The following is a 20,155-nucleotide window of genomic DNA, read 5'->3' on the forward strand; positions in this document are numbered from 1 at the left end:
AGGAATATATACGAAAACTGATTACATAATTTCTTATAGCATAATAATGTTTCAATATTTTCTCCATAAAATCTAAAATCTAAAATCTAAAAACAAACGAGCATGTAAACCCAAGTATACTATGAAGAAAACTAAAAGAGAACTTAATCCATATGGATATGCCCATCCCAATGTCCTGAAAGATTGGTTATTTACAACTTGAAAGTAATAGGAATTTGAATGCAGAGCTTAAAAGGCTAAAGAGCTGATTCCCAGTAATTCTAAGCAGCTAAACGAATCATATTTTTGCAAATATTCATGAGTTCCAGACTCCCTAGAGTAAAAATTAACAAGAGAGTCTGTTTCAATTCTCTCATGGAAGTTCTTCAAAACCCTTCAAATGCGGGCGACCTTCATTGTCCTTCTCAGCAACACTCATCCAAAGGCAAAAAGAGCTCTTGATTTCCGGACCCATCAGAGAACCCACTCTGCAACTTTTGAAGAACATGGTGTTAACAATGGCGTCCAGGACAACAAAAACCGAGTACAAATAGGCAACAAACATTCCTTCCAGCACCATGGAAGGCCCCAATCTCCCCCTGGAATGGTAATCTCGTACTATTCTGTATTGGAATAGAGCTTCAGTGACCGCCATTCCCAGATTGAAAGGCAGCGCCACCAATAGCGCCGTGGCGCTTCTCCCCTGAATCAAAACACACGCCTTAAGAATCGCCATGAATCCCCCATTCCTCTCCATGCCCGACAAAACCCATGCCAAATTGCATATTATGATGGCTTTGGCAATTGCTACTGAATACAGAAAAGCCCCAAAAACTGACACCAACAGGAGGCAATTGGGAGAAAAATACCCAAATCCCTCGAGGCAATTGAAGGCGAAAAATAGCATACAAAACACGGTAGCGTTTGCAGAGACGTAAACGCATACATTGCAGACATGGGTCAGAAGGAGGGGATTAAAAAGGGGTATAATGGATGAAAATGAAGGCACCGAATTGGGTTTCTGCTGATTGAGAGCTTGAATTACACAGGCTTTTGAGATCAACAGGAAAGTGAGAGAAAAGGGCAGAGAATAGATGGAGGAAACGATGGTTTGAGAGAGCTTTTGAATGAGAATGGAGAAGAATTTTGAAGAAGTGGGGAATCCAGCCGCATCAAATAGAGTCCTCAAGTGATCAAAAGTAAATGGAAGAAGAGAAGAAGAAGAAAGAAGAAGAGCTTGTGAAAGAAGAACAGAGATGGCATATGGAAATGCCAGAACAGCTACAATTGAGGTGAAGTACTGATAATTCTGAAGGAAACTGTAAATCGATCTTCTGACGAGCTTCCTTGGTTCCTCCATTGATTCAAAATGATGGGTTTTGGATTCTGGGTTTTGAATCAAATGGGCATCTAACAAGTTCGCTGATTTGTGGCTGTGCATTTTTCAGCATAAGAAGAAGTTATCGATTCTTCCATATCTAACAAACAAGCAAGAAAATGGAGAAAAAGTTACCTTCCTTTTTGAATTTGCTTGAGGCTTGAGGATTGGCTTTCATTTCACCCTCTTTGCTTGATGATGCAATTTCAGTTCCTCCTTTAAATTGCTTCTAATTCACTCCTTTCGCCATTTGTTTTATAATAGTCGCACGCAACCTTCCTTTTTCTAAGTCCATAAACAAATAATTTTCAATAATTATCATTTGGGAGAACTTTGAAAGCAAGGGATCCAGAGAGAGATTGATCACCTAATGCTTCATCTATCTATCAACCACAGCCTATAAGGTTATAATTAATTGCTTAATCAATCAACCATTCAATTACATTTATGAGTTCTTCTTCCAATACCCATTTTCATCCAATTTATGTGGTATTTATTTCAGTGTAGTTTCGAATTGGTTAACTAACAAAAACTACGACCCTTTGGGAAATTTAAAATGTTGTGTAGATAGTGTTATACTAGAATAGCAAATAAACAGGGAAATTTAAGTAAATCCACTGAAACCCCAGAAAGTGGCCCCCTGCAAAAAAATAATAGAGGAAAAAGCCATCGGCTCTGTCCATTTATTAAAGTGATTCCATAAATGGAGCCAAGACCGTAGCTAAACTCCAAGCAACTTCAACATTCCTTTCATTCTTATTTATTTATTTTTATTTTCATAAAACTTATATTCATTCATATTCATTATTAAAGGTGTTAATAGTTTTTTCTTTTTTGGTATTTTGGCTTTTAAAATGGAAGATGTATTTGTTAAAAGGATGTGAATGGCAAGCCTTTCTGACCTAAGCTTCCATGGCGGATGGTAGATGTAGATCTCAACTTATAAAAACAAACAAAATTTAAAAAAATAAAAAATAAAAGTTAGGCACTTTTTTTTATTTTTTTATTTTTTAATTTTGCTTAATTTTATTATCATTTATATGGATCTAGTTGATTACCAAACATGGGACAACCCCTTGGTTCCTTTTTTTCATATAAATTAATGTTTTATAATAAAGTTTTGGTATTTTATCGCCATCATGCTTCACTTTCCTAAAATTTGTTTGCAAAACTTATATTTTAAGATCTATTAACTTTCAACCGAATAAGGAATGAGAATAAAACTTTTCATTTTCTTTAATGATGTTTATTGAAATTTTAGAATTAAATAAAAAGTGAGTCTCACTTTCAAAAGATAAAATAAAAAAAGAAAAAAAATATCTAAATCTTAGTTCCCCATTTTAATTTCTTAAATTTAATTCGTTTATTGTTAATTTTTCTAATTTTTTTAATTAAAATGTTCAAATATAAAGTTTGGAAACATACTTGCAAGTATTTTGAGGCACAAAAAGGCATTACCTATGAATCCAACAGCCACCCAATTGTTTACATGTTGGGGAATGCCTGAATAAACACAAGAAGATTCATATACACAGAGGATGTGGAAGTGGCAGAAGATTCAAACTAGAGTGAAATAAGCAATGGAGAGAGGGAAACGAAATGCAGCAACCACGAGATCAATCGACTGAAATAAGCAAGAACGGAAAAACTAATGGCCACAAAGGAGTTGTGATGGAACCATAAAGAAGCTTAAGACAAAGGGTGCAATCAAAGTCAGCACTACCATGGTTCACATTCTCGGCATGCACTTAGTTTTTCATCCATGTATTCAAAATTTTAACTGGGCTAAATCATACCAAATATCCTAATATCCTTTAAACTTTAGAGTGTGTTTGTGATCTTAAACTTTAAAAAGTTACAAACTTAAGAGTGTGTTTGGGCTAAATCATGCACTTATACGGTTTCGGTGGTTTTAAGTTGTCGGCAGAAAAAGGACGATGAAATTGGGAATTACAGACAACAGGGAGTAGCGGGAGCCGGAGGATGGCACATCATTGATGCCGCCGAAACCTCCCCTTTCGGATTCTATTCTATCCATCTTTCTTTCTTTGTTATCCACATTTAGCCAAATGTTATGACAAATATGCCTGCCAATGTCTATTGGGATGCGATTTCCCGCCTCGGATACTATCCTTACCCTTACCCTATCAACTTTCCTCCACGAATGTCTCATCCGCAGGCCCTTTTCCAGGTGCAGCCTGGGGATTGTCTAACATTTAAACCATATAACAAGCTCGGTATACCCTTACATCAAAATATATTCTAAAAAGACCTACCAATCCAAACATAGTTCCCTAGATAAAACATCCATTGACTTATCTGAAGTTGAAATGAAAGTTCGATCTCACCTCTAATCCAATCCTACTGCTGGGGCGAAACAAATAAGACAAATAAATATATAAAATGATGGTGATGAAGCCTAGGACTTATTGATACTCCATTTCAATCACCTATATACTTCGCAAAGCAGGAGAGTGAGTGTGGGTGAGCATACTTCGGGAGATGGCTCTGTGACACAAGACTGTGTTTGGTAGATGGAAACTAGAGGAAATTTGTGTTTGACCCAAGTTCTGGCTCAAAAATGAAGTTGATTTTGATCCCAGTTATAACCTGAAGTAGAACATCAAAAAGAAACAAACACTTGAACTCACAATAGACTTGTTCCACACTTCTCCAAAATACAGATAAATGCAATCCCAGATCTTTTAACTGAACAACTGCAAGCATCTAACTTACGCTTCAAAATTCGACATATACCATGTCATTTTCAACAAGAAACTGCAGGAGGTCCAGCACTAGTGATACCGGTTGTTCGAAGCACACTCTCCTTACAAAGGATTCTGGCTTAGTAAATTCTAACTAAATCCTCAAGCTGCTCTTGCTTCACCAGAGATGCTGTTTTATTCTATGAAGGCTAAGGTTCGTTGCAAAGTGATTCTTTCGTTATCATATCCAACTTCTGCACTAGGATTCATGGGGAAAGATCTCATCACATCCAAAACCACTCACCAAATTGGATTTCCATTATTCACACCGATGAAATAGCCAAGAGTTACAACCCCATAGTAACCAAACTGGTGTCATGATGGTCATCGTTTAGGTCAAACATTGCAAAACCATACTGACATTCAGTTACCCAATGTATCAGGAATCAATCGGAAGAGCAAAAATTCATATACACTATTCTTCACTATTCTTGTAGGAACTTAAGGCCTAAGAATTGTGAGTGATTTTGAAAGATTTAAAATTACTTTTGACATGTCCAAAATCACTCCAAAGCAAGTCCTTAACCATTCAAAATCAATATCAGTAAGTTCAAAAATGATTTGAAGTATTTCAAAATCACTCTCAAACACTCCCAACATATGTAACTACAAATCCATATTCTCACAGCATTTAATGGTATCAGTTAAACAAGTGTCGGCCATTAGAACTTGAATCATAAGAGCCATACAATAGAGTTCTCCCTATTCTTCTTCCTTGGGAATTATAACATGCTGACCAGCTTTTCTCAGTAACATCAAGGTTCTGATCTAGGTTTGACCACATAAATTGATACCAATAGGATCAAGTCTAAATAAATAGCAAGAATAGTAACGTTTCAACTTCTCAAAATAAAAAAACAAAAAAACCGTGAAGAGAGGGAAATAAAGTACCTATACTCATTACTGAAACACTGTCCTTTTAAGTTAATGAAAGAATTAAACTCTATCCTCCTCAAAAGCAGGATTAGAACGACAAGGGAAGAAAGACGGACTTGGGTATGAACTGTTACCAGCCTTTATCTGCTGTGAAATGACGTATAACACCATCACCTACAGGTAAATCACACAACGAAGTAATTTGCTCACTTGGTTGGAGGAGCATTGTTCCGATGAAGAACGTGCCGCCGAATATCGTTTTGATCAACCAACTCCAATGGAGTGGCTGTCTCGTTCCTGATCCGCTTGATTTTGGGGCTCAAGAGGCCCCTATGCCCAAATCCATACAGCTTCAAAACTTGATTGTCGGCAAAATTGAAAGCCCTCTCCATGCTGCTCAAACACCTTTCCACTGGATAGTCTCCATAGCTACCACAAGGCTTGCAGCCCACAAAATGCGTCACGAAAGGCCACCTCTCGTCGCCCAATCCAGGGTGGTACTTCTCAATCATTTCCTCATACCTATCCACTAATCCAGCCCAGTAACCATGCAAATAGTATGAATTCTCTAGAAACACCTTATCCATCCACTGATCTTTCTGAGAAAGCAATAGATATATCAAAGCTGACTGATCATCAGCTTCAAATGCTGGCCTTCCCTTCAAGTATGCAGTCAAAATCTTGCCGGCCTCTTCCCGGATAGGACCCTTTGGTCCCATTGGAGCCCAAGCATCCAGCAAATCCAAAGACCACTGGCAATTCCGAAACAAAAAGCTTCCTGTGTTGAGTGCAATCCAGGACTTCTGGTCGAACATCAAATCAGGGTACCCGTGAACCACCAAATTATAGTTATCATATTTGTCCAGAGGAATTTCGAACACCATATCAGTAAATAATGCATCACTGTCCATCCACCAAATCCACTCCACCTCAGGGTGTGACAGCATCAATCGCCGGATCAACGGCAACTTGGCCCAATACCCAGCAAGTTCCTTGTCTAAATGAGCCAAATTGTATACTATTTCAATCCCATGAAGCCTGCAATAGTCAATCTTATTCTTGATTGCCTTCAACAAATAATGATCTCCAATTGCATTATCGCAGGGTTTTGGAGGCGAACCGGTAACAAGCAAGATCCTAGCTCTTTTATTAATATAATTGGGAAATTGTGGGTTCTGATCCAGCCAAACCTTTCTCTCCTGATTCCAGTTCGCAATCTTGGGACCGAGTGTGTAAGTGACATTAGGGTTGACTTCTGCCTCGGCAGGATCATCCGGGTCGTTGGGATCACTGTCAGATCGAATCTCGGCGAGGATCCGGTTGGTTTCTTCGATGATATTCTGGTTTACAGCGTCGGCCTCGGAGCTACCAAGGTTTCCGATGCCGATGGTGCCACGAAGAACAAGAATGGTGACGAAGCCACAGAGTATGGTAATCTTGATATTGTTGAAAGTCTTCTGGATCTGACGGCCACGGGGAATTCCGGGGAACGCACGGCTTCTCCTGCCATTGGCGGTGGCAGCAGTGGTGGGCAAACCATTCCCTCCACTTCCGGTTCTCTTTTGAGCTGAGATATTGTCTAGCCCCATGTTTCTTCTTCCTTCTCTGACTACAAAATTTTAACACTCGTATACAGAAAGATCTAAATCAATTGTTCTTGTTTCTATCTTGTTACCACGATTGGAACTATGGGTTATGAGGGAAATGGCCTACTTCCCTCTATCCAATAGCTCTCTCCACCTCCCCCACCTTGAATTCAAGTATGTCAGCTAGATCGGCGATCGAAGAGATGGAACCCAAAATGGGAAGAAACAGAAAGATAAACAATCATGGAGAGATGAGGGGTAGGAGAAGAAGAGAGCAGTAATGGATATAGACTAATGCCTAATGCTTAATGAGGGGTCGATTCACGGCGTTGATGGTTGAGGAACAGCTAAGAAGGAAAGAAGAGAGTTATCTCAGCAAACAGCACCGACTGTCTGTGGATTGAAGGGCCTTATTTTAATGATTCGATGTTTTAAGTTATTGAGGGGGAAAAAGAAAAACAAACAAACAAGCAAGCACCGGATTTGATGTAAATTATCATATGCATTTGTCTAATTTGTGATTGGGTCCATTGCTTCATAATAATTATTGGGATTTGTTTTTTTAAATTTAGGGAAAATCTCTACCCTGCCAGTATATCCATATTTTACGTATATTGTTTTAGAAAATATGGCTTTCATCCCTATTTTGTAAAAAAAAATGTCCAATTAATTTTCACACTAATTAAGGTTTATCCCTAATTTATGGTTATTTTTTCAACCAAAAAAATAAAAAAGAACTACTTAGCTTCTATAAACCTTCAACCTTCTATATATATATATGAAAATGAAATATGTAATTGACATTTTTTTATATAAATTTTTAATTTCTTCCTGAGGGCCCTTAACATTGATAAATATTCAATCTCTTGCCATAAATTGGAAATGGCACGTCAGTTTTTGAATTTTTATTTTAAATTTTTTAAAACAAATATAAACTATTTTAGGCCTTGAGTAATTATAAAACAGATTTTTCAATGATCGTGTAAAGGACTTGCTTTTTTTTTTTTTTTTTTTTTTTTTTTTGTTGTTGTTAAATTTAGTAAGTTCGGCGGATTCTTACATATTTATTTAATGAGAGAATGAGTTTAGTAGAAAATTTTTGGGTTTAATTCGGTAGAACTAAAAAAAAAAAAAAAAATTGTTGTTGTTTTTTTTTTTTTTTTCTGCCAAATTTTATTACAAAAATTTGTCCTTGCGGCTTGCTTCAAGTTCTGTCAAATGGCCTGGTTTGTACATATCCTAAGACAATTGACAATTTTTTCGGAAGACATAATTCTAATTGCGAAATTCCTTTTAAAAAAATGATACTTGTCTATGTATTTCTCTAAAAATAATTTTCCTTTTTCAGCTCTCCTAAAGTTTTTATTTAGTTCTTTTATGTGTTTTGTTTTTAATATTGATGAACTGATTTTTGGTTTAAATCAAAAAGGTAAAAAGGGAAAAAAAAAAAAAAAAAAACTAAGAATCAACCTCCTAACAAAAGTTTCATCGGTGGACTCATCAAAAGATCTTGATTCTAATCTACGCACCTCTATTGTTGCAACCAAAAAAATTCAAATAAACCAACCAACTAACTAGAGATTAACATAATTCAAAATTATAGAGGCAGGGATTAACTAGACAAAATCACACAACCTAGCTATAGATCCAACAACACTAGTCCTAGAGACTCTACATTTACATATACGATAAAAAGATGATCAAAATGGATTAACAAACAGGATTTCCCCAAATCAGTAGAGATTTGAACGATTCAACGAGAAACGTGCAATTAACTTATGGAGAATAAGTTACAAATGAAACAACTGACCTCTAGAAAATCGACAGCCTCAAGAACTTCAATTCCTGAATCCCTGAAATTGTAAATAATATAGAAATGTATCATTATTTTATTTCTCATGGAGCGATCCTCTATCAGACTTGAGATTCATAGCAATCAGTGAACGAACACTTTGGCATTTCAATTTCAAAATCAAACGTTATGTATAATAGCATGAAGAACACAAATAAAGAAAACTAAAGCACAAATTACCACTCGAATGAGAGCTACTTTCATGCTTGTTTCACTTCATCAACGGAACTATACCTCTTAATTCCCTAAACTACAACATACAGGCCACAGAACAATAATCGAATTTCAGAAAAAAAAAGTAATCGAAATTGCCGTTGTAGTGAGAATAGGGAAGTAGATAGGAAGAACAACAAGCTGATAAAATACGGCTACGAGAAAAAGAAACAGAGGCAGGGAGTAGGTTTTGATGGTCGACACCATTGAGAACATCGGCACAGACGATTTTGATGGAAATTTATCGTTCATTCACGAAATACAACTTAAATAGCCTCGGCCAAAAAGGAGGAGATGATGACTTACCGGAAAACAATCAGTTCCCCCGCCGCATAACAGTACGACTGAAGCAGTCACAGCGATCGAGAGCGCGCTTTTGTAAAGAAGCAGTGAAAATGATCTATAAACGCGAGCGCAAGTGTAACAGAAATTATCGTGTATATATATATATATATGAGCGACAATGTCGGCAATCTCGGTAACGGACTGGGCTGGCGGCCCAACTGAACTCTCTTCTTTTCTTTTTTCTTTTTTCAAAATTTTATTTATGGTAAATTAATATAAAAAAATAATCCTAAAATATATCCATTTTAAAATTTTTAATAATCTCTTAAGAAGTGTTATATTTTTTAATTAATATTATTTGAGACAAAATATTTTTTAAAACATTAAGTATATATATATTTTTAAAGAAACAGCAAAGTTGAAACAATCTCCCTCTTCTTCTTCTTCTTTGGGAACTACTTCGTCTCCCTTGGGAACTACTAGTATAAGATGGATGATGAAAGTCACATCGACTAATTTAGAGGATGACCATGAGTTTATAATCAAGAAATACTCCCTCCATGGTATGAGTTCTTTTCGGAAGCCCAAAGCAAAGCCACGAGGGCTTAAACGCAAAGTGGACAATATCATACCATTATGGAAGGTCGTGTTCATCTAACTATATCAAACTTCTCCACGTCTAACTTTGAATGTACACCATTGATATCAATATGGGCAACTCTAAGAAGATCAAAGCAAGAACAGGAAATTCTTAAGTTAACGAAAGAATTCCACTCTATCCTTCTCAAAACCAGTATCAGAATGACAAGAAAATGAAGCAAGACAGACTCGGGTATGAACAATTACCACCCTTTGATCTATCTTCTTTGAATTCACGTATAATAATACCATCACCTACAACAGGTAAAAGGTAAATGACACAAGGAAGAAGTTTGCTCACTTGGTTGGAGGAGCATTGTTCCGATGAAGAACGCGACGCCGAATATCGTTCTGATCAACCGACTCCAATGGAGTGGCTGTCTCGTTCCTGATCCGCTTGATTTTGGGGCTCAAGAGGCCCCTATGCCCAAATCCATACAGCTTCAGAACTTGATTGTCAGCAAAATTGAAAGCCCTCTCCATGCTGCTCAAACACTTTTCCACTGGATAGTCTCCATAGCTACCACAAGGCTTGCAGCCCACAAAATGCGTCACGAAAGGCCACCTCTCGTCGCCCAATCCAGGGTGGTACTTCTCAATCATTTCCTCATACCTATCCACTAATCCAGCCCAGTAACCATGCAAATAGTATGAATTCTCTAGAAACACCTTATCCATCCACTGATCTTTCTGAGAAAGCAACAAGTATATCAGAGCTGACTGATCATCGGCCTCAAACGCTGGCCTTCCCTTCAAGTATGCAGTCAAAATCTTGCCGGCCTCTTCCCGGATAGGACCCTTTGGTCCCATTGGAGCCCAAGCATCCAGCAAATCCAAAGACCACTGACAATTCCGAAACAAAAAGCTTCCTGTGTTGAGTGCAATCCAGGACTTCTGGTTGAACATCAAATCAGGGTATCCGTGAACCACCAAATTGTAGTTATCATATTTGTCCAGTGGAATCTCGAACACCATATCGGTAAATAACGCATCACTGTCCATCCACCAAATCCACTCCACCTCAGGGTGTGACAGCATCAATCGCCGGATCAACGGCAACTTGGCCCAATACCCAGCAAGTTCCTTGTCTAAATGAGCCAAATTGTATACTATTTCAATCCCATGAAGCCTGCAATAGTCAATCTTATTCTTGATTGCCTTCAACAAATAATGATCTCCAATTGCATTATCGCAGGGTTTTGGAGGCGAACCGGTAACAAGCAAGATCCTAGCTCTTTTATTAATATAATTGGGAAATTGTGGGTTCTGATCCAGCCAAACCTTTCTCTCCTGATTCCAGTTCGCAATCTTGGGACCGAGTGTGTAAGTGACATTAGGGTTGATTTCTGTCTCGGCAGGATCATCCGGGTCGTTGGGGTCACTGTCAGATCGAATCTCGGCGAGGATCCGGTTGGTTTCTTCGATAATATTCTGGTTTACAGCGTCGGCCTCGGAGCTACCAAGGTTGCCGATGCCGATGGTGCCACGAAGAACAAGAATGGTGACGAAGCCACAGAGTATGGTAATCTTGATATTGTTGAAAGTCTTCTGGATCTGACGGCCACGGGGAATTCCGGGGAACGCACGGCCTCTCCTGCCATTGGCGGTGGCAGCAGTGGTGGGCAAACTATTCCCTCCATTGCCAGCTCTCTTCTGAGCCGGTATATTGTCTAGTCCCATGTCTCTACTTCTGCTCTCTATCCAGTAATCAGAATTTGGAGCTATGGGTTATGAGATAAACAGCCTATTTTCCTGTATCCAGCAGCTCTCTCCACCTTCAACTCAGCTATGTGACCAGGAAAAGAAATCGAAGAGATGGAGCAGAACAAAGGAGGATCCGGGTAGGAGAAGAAAATAGCAGTAATGGGTAATGGTCAATTCATGGTGGAGATAGTTGGGGAGCAGCTAAGAAAGGAAGAAGAGGAGAAAGCGAAGGAGAAGGAGAAGGAGAGAGGCGTCTCAGCAATACCACCGACTGTGGAGTTGAAGTATTGAAGGATCTTCTTCGAATGATTCGAAGTACAATTCTTCCGACGCGTGATTGGATCCATTGTTTTTCTTAATTTTTATAACACAAATTCCTCCTTCCTACCTCCTTCCTCCCTCCTTTCTGTCAAATGGCGATTGTGCATATTAGTTGGACACCACCCTCAAATTGTTATTTAGCCGTCTTTTTTAATCAACCGTTCACACCTAGCTAATAGATATTGTCCTCTTTATACTTCATTTCTATACTTTTCCTCAAAGATTTTAAAACGTGTCTGTTATAGAGAAGTTTTCACACCCTTGTAACGAATGTTTAGTTCTCCTCTTCAACTGACGTGGGATCTCACAATCCACACCCTTAGAAGCTAGCATCCTCCCTAGCACACCACACGATGTTTGTTTCTAATACCATTTGTAACAGTTCAAGCCCACTGATAGAAAATATTGTCCTATTTTGTCTTTCCCTTCCAGACTTTCACTTAAGGTTTTAAAATGAGTTTGCTAGGGGAGAGATTTTCGACCCATACAAGGATGTATGGTTCTTTTCTTAATAAGGTAAAAATGGATAGATTTGGAAGGTTTGGTATTAAAAACGGAATATGTGAAGATTTGAAGGGAGAAAAGTTTGAATATAAAGCATATTACATTTCAGCACATTATGCATAGATATATCTCATGGAATCAATAAATTACTAGAGAAATCTTGAATAAGAAGGCCTATAGAATGATTTGAATTCAAGACAGATTCTTACTTTTCTTTCCCCTTGCCTTTGATTTGTCAGTTGCAGCTTTGTTCTGCTTCTCAGCTCTACTGGATTCTTCAAGACCTTGATTGTCAATCTTTCTTGTTGGCTTGAAAACCTTGGTGATTGAAGGATCCAAAACATCGCTTGAGCAGCGAAGCGTGAGGCCCATAGCCATGGCCTCCTCCCACAGTTGCCTCCCCATTTCAAAATCACCTCCCCTGCAGAGCTTCGGTATAAGCACATCATAAACTGGACCATAACCCCCCAGTGAGCTTCTCTTCATCTTCTCAAACAGCTCAAGTGCATACTTCTCACTCTCAACACCACACAGAATACCAATCAAATCATAGTAGAATTTTCGATCCGGGATCAGCCCCTCCTCAATCATCTCCTCCACAATTCTGCACCCTTTCCCAAATCTTCCAGACAGGAACAGCACTCTCGCCACAAGATAGTAGCTTATGCAATCGGGTCGACAACCGGTTCGCTTCATCGTCTCAAGGATTCTACATGATTCCTTCACTCTCCTGGCTCTGCCCAGACATGACAGCAGTATATTATAACTGATTGAATTGGGAGCAATGTTGTAGGATCTCATTTCCATCATCACATTCAAGGCTTCAGGCACGAGACCTGAAGGATTTTTCTTAAGATTCTGCTCGCAAAGGCACCTGAGGAAAGTGTTGAAGCTGAACAAATCTGGCATGGTTCCATCTGACTTCATTTCTTTGAGTATCCTTCTTGCTTCTTTAGTGTTCTTCTGAATGGACCATCCATATAGAAGGCTTCTATAGATGCAACTCATTGTGCCAGAGATCTTGTCCTTGTGGTGCAGGACTACCCCTTCTGCTCTTTTAGCATGCCCTTTTGCACAGAGAGCAGTGATAATAGCAGTCACAGTGAATTGGTCGTGTGGGCATTTGTACTTGTCCAAGTTCTTGAACAGACCTAGGGCTTCATCTTCTCTGCCCATTTTGACTAAAGCCTCAGCCACAAGACCGAAGGTCTGGCCATCCATTGCGCGGCGAGCTTTCTTGAGATCAGAAAGTAAAATATCAATGGCAGTGTAATCCTTCTTCTGAGCAAATAAGCGGATGGCATAATTGAAATCTTCATCTTCCAAATCGTGGTTTAATTTCTTGAGAGACCATGAGAAAAACCTAAGCAATCTTCTATTGGGAGCTTCATTTTTGCAAGAATCAATAACCTGGGTAACGAGTGAAGATGTCAAGGATACTGGGAACTTGTTCAGAGTGCCTTCCAATTCATCTAACCCTCCGATCGTGCATGAAACCACTTCACACAATTTTGACACAGAATCTCCGTTTCTTACGGTGGAATGAAGGGAACAAAAGCGATGCCCCGTACAGACGGATTGCACGAAGAAGCTAGCCCATTTTAACTTGAACAATGAGACGCATCGTCTCAGCGACATTTCATCGAACATCTGGCGTGCGTGCATTGCAATGTACAGAGGAAACATTACTCAAAGGAAAGGCAATTTCATTTCTCTGATATTGCTCCAGCCTCCCTGCTACCTTGCTTTCATAGCTGACCAATCTGACCATAAACCGCGTAACTTCTCGTAGTCGGTGTTCAGGGGATCAACTTACCTCAATTTCTTCGATCTTCACTACCATAAACCGAAGTCATTTAACTGTAAATGAGCCCCCCCCCGATTGAACGATGAAACTCGAGTATTTTGATTTGGATTTCGAATGCATTCTCTGATATAAATTTGTTGGGCTACTTCATTAATTTGGAATCGAAGCTGTTCCGATACTTCCAAGCCATGAAACTCGGTGGCAGGGGGCATTCGAAGTCAAACTTGTTCTTTAGTAAAGTGGTCGAGGGCATTCTGCCCCAAGACCAGGGTTCGAATCCTACAACCGTAACCTTTTCTTTTAAATTTTTTTTTTTAGAATTTACCTTATTGATCCCTAAGATAGAGAGATTTTTTCTAAAGATATAATAATAATCAAATAATTAAAGAAACAAGCATTTTATACAATCAAACAAAACAGACAAAGGGAAAAGGATGTTTTTTTTTTTTTCTTCTTTTTCTTAAAATAATGAAAGGGGATTTATTGACTATTTGAATGTTAGTCAGTGAACTATGTATAATAACGACATCAGAGCTAGTTCAATAATGGGACAACTTGATCTCCCATTTCTAGGAATGGATGATCAATTTTTTTGCTACCAATCTAATGCCTGCACTCTGTTGATAATCATATGTATCCAAGGAAATGAATGCATCTATGATGCCTCCTGGATTGATCAGGCTATCAAGCTCTACAGCGTCGAATTTACTGAATATCAGCCTTTGTGCACCGCCTGATGCTTCTTTTTGATACATCTCTGTAGCGTAAATCGCCATGTCTCCACTTACAGCAGTTGGAATGCTGTGAAAGAACAAATTTAATTCCATTACAAACTCATCAAGAAGAGGAAATTTATGAACTTACAGAGCAGATGACTCGATTCAAATGGCAAGAAACGGAAAAAAAAAATAATAAAAAAAAAATAATAATAAAAAAATAAAAATAAAAAAAGATTGAAGCAAGCAAGCATGCAGATCATATGTTGGACTAAACTTCCTCTGGTTTTGTTTTTCTGTTCCTTTTCCCTCATTTCATAGTTCAAATCTTTCATCAAAATGTTTGTAGATAAGATATATATAGTCAGTTTGCATGTCAAGCGATCAGGTGGAAGGAAGTATGACTTACTGTAATCTCATTGTCGGGTAGTTGAAATAGCCATTCTTTCTCATCACCACAGGCCTCCACTCAGAACCGCTGCCAGATTCGGAGAATAATCTCTGAGCCACGCCATCAGATGCTTCAAGAACCCTGCATAAACTTGGTGGTACATCAACCACAAAATTCAACCTTGGACGGCCAGCATAATCAGTGAATTTTGTGCTTATGCCAAATCGAACTCTCAGATTATTACAAAGAAGCTGTAAGCAGTCATCTTTGTGTGATAATTGTATTCTTTGACTCCCACGAAAAAATGGCACGAAAGATGCAGTGATGGACGAAACAGACACCTGATCAGGCTCCAAAAATTCAGTAGCAGCACTAAGACTTGTGGAAGTATTCTCTGTGGGAGATGCTTCAGTGGATACCGGGGCATGTTCTTCTTCCATGCTGGAATATGTTTCAAGCGATTCACCTGCTATTTGGTCACTGAGAGTGCCCATGTTAAAAGAATCTGATTCAGTTGCATCAGAGTCAGCCACCAGATTCGAGGCTCCATCCTCAGAGCTGCAAGTTACAAGGGATAATATCGGATGAGCTTCCCCTTGTTGATCTGTTAGAGATATGGGGCTACCACCAATCCTTGAACTTGACGAACGAGTATTACTATTTGCATTAATCCCCTGTGGGGATGATTTTGCAGCACTATTATTTGCATTAATCCCCTGTGGGGATGATTTTGCAGCACTATTATTTGCATTAATCCCCTGTGGGGATGATTTTGCAGCACGACGCCTAGTAACAGCATTTGGAGAAATCCAACTGTTCTCTGGGAAAACTTCGGGAAGACTTGATTCCTGTAACCAGACAACCGTTTTAATCTAACCCACCATACTTTTCTAACATAAAGTGGTCATTATAAGAGAGCTAATACAACTATGCTGATGTCAGATTAAGTTAACTTTAAAAAGAAAACGAAAGAAAAAAGCTACTACAAGAATGTATCCACATGGCAGGTAAGCAAAATGGAGATAAGTATTGTCAATTGATATAAAAACTTACAATGAAGCAACTGGAACCTATTGATGATCTAAATTCGAAAAGAAATGCAGAGCTACCAAGGGCATAGATCCAAGTGGTCAATATTCAGATAATGCAACAAAAATTCTTACCAGAAACAAGACAGTTGCACAATACTTCAGAACTTCGAGATTCATCCTGACATCATCCAAACTCCTGGAGAATCACACAGACAAAGTCAGATACAAAGAAAGCGATCCTTTGATTTATGTTCAAAATTGCTAGCAAGTTTGAAGAGTTGCCTGTGTGTTTGTTGTCCTATCCCGAAATAGGAAGCAAGAGTAGCCATCTACAGGGAGAAAAGGAACGTCGAAATCAAATAAATAAAAAGTTACCATAGCTTCTATAAATCAGAACATGTATGAAGATTCATTATATAAAGCAAGAATGTCGGGTTGAATTCAATAGAGGAGCTCAGTGCAAGGATCTGATGGGAAATATCATAGCAATAAGCCTATTCTCACCACTTTATGCATAATTTTTAGAATTCGAATCTCTCATCATTACAGTTCCTCCCCAAAAAGAGGTTTTTCCAACCCTTCGTTAGCATAAAATTTACCGGTGATATATTAAATTGGCACATATCCTAGTGCCAAATGTTAACTTGGTTTAAGTCTCATATTTAGAGAGGTCAATCCCAAAACTTCAATTATTTCTACAAATTCCTGCTTGACTTCTGAATGTTGAAATCTCTAAACAATTTTGCTGAAGGCACCATCCAATGGATACTAGTTTACAGGTTTCTTGGGATCCCCTGAAGTTTGCATGAACACAAGTAGAAACATAGCAAGCATGCAACAGAGAAAGAATTCTGTTACCTTCATGTCGCCAGCTCTCCTTCCAAACTTTTGAGTTAACAATGCCAATGAATCAATTGTACCTTTCGGCTCTGGTGCTGGCATACCAATTTCTGCAAAAGCCTCCCTTATGCGAGCACAATCAAATCTCAGTATGTTATGGCCTGCCCATATCCGCCCTACAGAACAGTATCACAGCAGAAAACTCAAACGCGGCCATATAATAAAATTAAAATAGAAGACGCATGGACCATTCAGAAAGGTAATCTAATTGAGATAAAACATTTTGCAGCTTGGTTTCAATTGGCGGGCAGTAGAGAATAATTAGAGAGTACCGTGAAGGATATCGTAAACCCTATCAGCAATTTGGGCGAAAGTAGGAGCAGAAATGACGGCATCTCTAGTAATTCCATTGCATCGCACAGATAAGGAGGAAATGAGGGAGAGATCAGAGGGTCGAACGAGAGTGGAATAGCTCTCCAACTCATCCAGCTTCCTAGGGCACACCAGAATGGCTCCAAACTCCAAAATGGAAAATCTCTGCCCTTGGCGGGTCGGAACGGTGGTCTCCACATCAAAGAAGGCAATCTCGGATCGGTCCCCCGTCGGACCCATGATTGAACAGAGAGAATTTTGAATCAAGAGAAGAGAAGTAGATTGGCGTTGAGATTGAAAAGTGGAAGGCGCGAAGAGGTGAAGTAATTATAAGGATAAGGACCGCCGTGGGTTTGGAGGTTGCTTCGCGAAGTGAACTTTCAACGATCGGGATCATCGGGCTGATTCTGAAGCCCATTTCAAATAACCCAACCACTTCCATGGGAAGGAGCTTATTTTATTTTATTTTATTTTATTTTATTTTATTTTTTAATGTTTTATTTTCAACTTATAATTTAGTCCAACTTCCACTAAAAATAAAACTAATTTAATTTCTCAATCTTTTTAATATATATATATATATATATATATTATTTTTTTATTTTTTATTTTTTATTTTTTATTTTTTATTTTTAATAATATTGAGTTTGATGGAATAGGGTACGGCAGGTATCTGATCCCAAGGATGGGAGTGGAAGACTGAGTAAGCCATTTCCTGAAAGACAAGTTATGTGCCTAAACTACCAACCCCTAACTTCCTCCTCATTCCCAAGTTTTCCCTCTCAATTTTTATTTATTTATTTTATTTTTTTTAAGAATTATTCAAAATAATTCTAAATTTTCAATTTTATTTCTACTAAAAATTGAAAAATAAAATAAAAAATGCAACTCAATTACGAGTCAACGAGAGACTGAAGTGCATGGGCCAAGTGAGTAGGAATGCAACTCAGTGGACCACTTGCCGAGCTTGATAGGTGGTGGTATCACACTTTTCTCAAATGAATCGTAGGTGTCACTCTTGTCTCATACGACTTTGTTTCGATGTCAGGATCTCTCTTTTTCTTTTTACTAATATGACCAATATATTTATGCTTTCTTTTTATATTATATTAAACACAATTTGCATGTGTGAAAAATGAAGCGATGTTGAGATGAAACGGTGTTTAAAATTTTTAAAAATCATATGAAATTATAAAGTTGGCCATTAATTTCTTATTTTTAATTTATAACATTTTAGAGTGGAAGAAGGCTTAGAAAAAAGTAAAGGATAAGATTGTCTTTTTATTTTTTAAATATGGAGCATACATTTAGATCACTCAGTTTATTTTTATATCATAATTAAACTAAATTAATATATTCATTCCGTCATAAACAACTCTATTTAATTAACTATATTTATGTTTTCCATTTACATATAAAATAAACTCTATTTAAATGGTAATTTATTTTCAACTGAAATAGAAATGTTGGATTTGTTTTACTTTTTCAGTAATAATCATCCAATATTTGGAGAGAGACAAAATTATCATCAATTCATAACAATTTAGTAAAATTAAAATAATGTATAAATAAAATAATTTTAGGTATTTCAAATAAAAATAAATATTTAATGTCATATACTTTATAATAAAATTCAAACAATATAAACTAACTTGTTTTTAGGGGAAAAACACGTCAAATTAATATAAACTTAAATCATAACGAAAAGACACTAATATATTATTTAATTATTTTAAATTTGTGTAAGACATTTTCATTAAAAAAATCTTACAAAACAAACATAATTATTTAAATATTTAAATATTTTCGAACAACCTAGTAAATTTTCCAACAAGACAAACATGTAAAAATATTAGACATATGTATTTTCAAACTTAGGAAAATAAATATGCTTCACAGCTATTATTTACTGTGCTTTGGGAGAATCACAGCTTCATTGCTTATGGGACTTGTATTGCACTTAGGATTCATATTTGGGTTCCTTTTCATACGTTGCTATCCATCAAAAGTAATTATTAATCGAATAAAATTATTAATTAATTATAATGTAAAGTATAGATGCATAAATAAATCGAGACTATAATTAAACTAAGATGATCTTGAAAATATGAAATTATAATTAAAAAAAAAATCTAAATTATTAATAGTTAAGATAGAAACCGACTGTTAAAGCATTAAGACAACGACTCTCTACATTGGAATGATACTGTATATTAATGTAATTACAGATTTTCTTTTGAAAACCCTACCACGTAATTGGAAGAAAAAATGTAAAAAAAGAAAAAACAGTATTTTTTATTAAAAGAAAATTGTAAAGAGTATTTGAGTATGGACGGGGCGACTTTCTTAGGAAAAAGACAGCTGGAATGTGGGAGCCACATAAAAACGCGGTGACGTGGCTGGTTACAGCCGACGGGAAGAAAAACGACGTATTTTGACGGCATGGTGGTGACGGCAGCAACGACCTGAACCTTCCTCCTCCAATTGGAGATGGGCGGGTAAAAGGAAAGTGGGCCCCGCTGATTGCGTGTGCACCCAAAGAAGGGGGTGTAATTGTAAATGGCCAAACTCCGTCAGATATCCAGGAGTGGTGGTGGACCCCACCTCCAATTCCTGAATGACGCTCCGCCGTTCGCGGTTTCCTTTTGCTTTATGCATCGGCGGAGTCGGAGTCGGAGTCGGAGTCGGAGTCGGAGTGGATGCATGAATTAGGACATGGTTGCGCCTTTAGAAATTGACAAAATACTCCTTACACTTTCAAATAATAATAATAATAATAATTTATTCAGACTATTTTTAGTTTGTTTCATGAATCTTTTTGTTCCTGAAAAATACATTAATTTGTTTTTTTTAAAATTTTAATATAAAAATTAAATCATAGAAATTCTCTAATTTT

The 20,155-nt window shown here is 37.6% G+C and overlaps 4 protein-coding genes and 1 pseudogene across 5 annotated transcripts; all 5 read right to left on the reverse strand.

Moving 5' to 3' along the window:
* Positions 1-7: 7 nt before the first annotated feature.
* On the reverse strand, positions 8-9,051 carry LOC111780178 (uncharacterized). Of its 2 annotated transcripts, XM_023660507.2 has the most exons (5): positions 8,956-9,051; positions 8,395-8,437; positions 2,816-2,860; positions 1,493-1,642; positions 8-1,412 (listed from the first exon to the last, which is right to left on the reverse strand). In XM_023660507.2, exon 5 carries the CDS (start codon positions 1,337-1,339, stop codon positions 353-355), a length of 987 nt encoding a protein of 328 aa, XP_023516275.1. In that variant the 5' UTR covers positions 1,340-1,412; positions 1,493-1,642; positions 2,816-2,860; positions 8,395-8,437; positions 8,956-9,051; the 3' UTR covers positions 8-352. The 2 variants fall into 2 exon arrangements, with proteins under 2 accessions (XP_023516275.1, XP_023516273.1); XM_023660505.2 differs by having other exon boundaries at positions 8-1,642.
* Positions 4,910-9,054, reverse strand: LOC111780177 (putative xyloglucan 6-xylosyltransferase 5). Its single transcript, XM_087119509.1, has 3 exons — positions 8,956-9,054; positions 8,395-8,437; positions 4,910-6,977 (listed from the first exon to the last, which is right to left on the reverse strand). Exon 3 carries the CDS (start codon positions 6,585-6,587, stop codon positions 5,205-5,207), a length of 1,383 nt encoding a protein of 460 aa, XP_086975635.1. The 5' UTR covers positions 6,588-6,977; positions 8,395-8,437; positions 8,956-9,054; the 3' UTR covers positions 4,910-5,204.
* Positions 9,055-9,663: 609 nt separating this feature from the next.
* On the reverse strand, positions 9,664-11,994 carry LOC111780308 (putative xyloglucan 6-xylosyltransferase 5 pseudogene; annotated as a pseudogene).
* Positions 11,995-12,167: 173 nt separating this feature from the next.
* On the reverse strand, positions 12,168-14,241 carry LOC111780307 (Pentatricopeptide repeat (PPR) superfamily protein). Its single transcript, XM_023660679.2, has one exon. It carries the CDS (start codon positions 13,786-13,788, stop codon positions 12,295-12,297), a length of 1,494 nt encoding a protein of 497 aa, XP_023516447.1. The 5' UTR covers positions 13,789-14,241; the 3' UTR covers positions 12,168-12,294.
* Positions 14,242-14,375: 134 nt separating this feature from the next.
* Positions 14,376-17,635, reverse strand: LOC111779543 (protein NEN1). The gene is made up of 6 exons (XM_023659601.2): positions 17,220-17,635; positions 16,906-17,063; positions 16,330-16,376; positions 16,180-16,243; positions 15,035-15,864; positions 14,376-14,710 (listed from the first exon to the last, which is right to left on the reverse strand). The coding sequence occupies exons 1-6, from the start codon at positions 17,497-17,499 to the stop codon at positions 14,479-14,481; spliced, it is 1,611 nt and encodes a 536-aa protein (XP_023515369.1). The 5' UTR covers positions 17,500-17,635; the 3' UTR covers positions 14,376-14,478.
* Between the last annotated feature and the right edge of the window lie 2,520 nt (positions 17,636-20,155).

The sequence above is a fragment of the Cucurbita pepo genome, chromosome 18 (assembly GCF_057944985.1).
Source record: "Cucurbita pepo subsp. pepo isolate OVF chromosome 18, ASM5794498v1, whole genome shotgun sequence".
Lineage (NCBI taxonomy): Eukaryota > Viridiplantae > Streptophyta > Magnoliopsida > Cucurbitales > Cucurbitaceae > Cucurbita > Cucurbita pepo.

Excerpts from the sequence above, each read along its gene's own strand:
- LOC111780178 (XM_023660505.2), bottom strand. The coding sequence starts at position 1,420 with ATGCACAGCCACAAATCAGCGAACTTGTTAGATGCCCATTTGATTCAA.
- LOC111780177 (XM_087119509.1), bottom strand. The coding sequence starts at position 6,587 with ATGGGGCTAGACAATATCTCAGCTCAAAAGAGAACCGGAAGTGGAGGG.
- LOC111780307 (XM_023660679.2), bottom strand. The coding sequence starts at position 13,788 with ATGTTTCCTCTGTACATTGCAATGCACGCACGCCAGATGTTCGATGAA.
- LOC111779543 (XM_023659601.2), bottom strand. The coding sequence starts at position 17,499 with ATGGGTCCGACGGGGGACCGATCCGAGATTGCCTTCTTTGATGTGGAG. Across the intron at positions 16,377-16,905 it reads GGAGAGCTGGCGACATGAAG|ATGGCTACTCTTGCTTCCTA; the intron begins GTAACAGAATTC and ends TTCTCCCTGTAG. Across the intron at positions 14,711-15,034 it reads TACCCGACAATGAGATTACA|CATTCCAACTGCTGTAAGTG; the intron begins GTAAGTCATACT and ends GTTCTTTCACAG.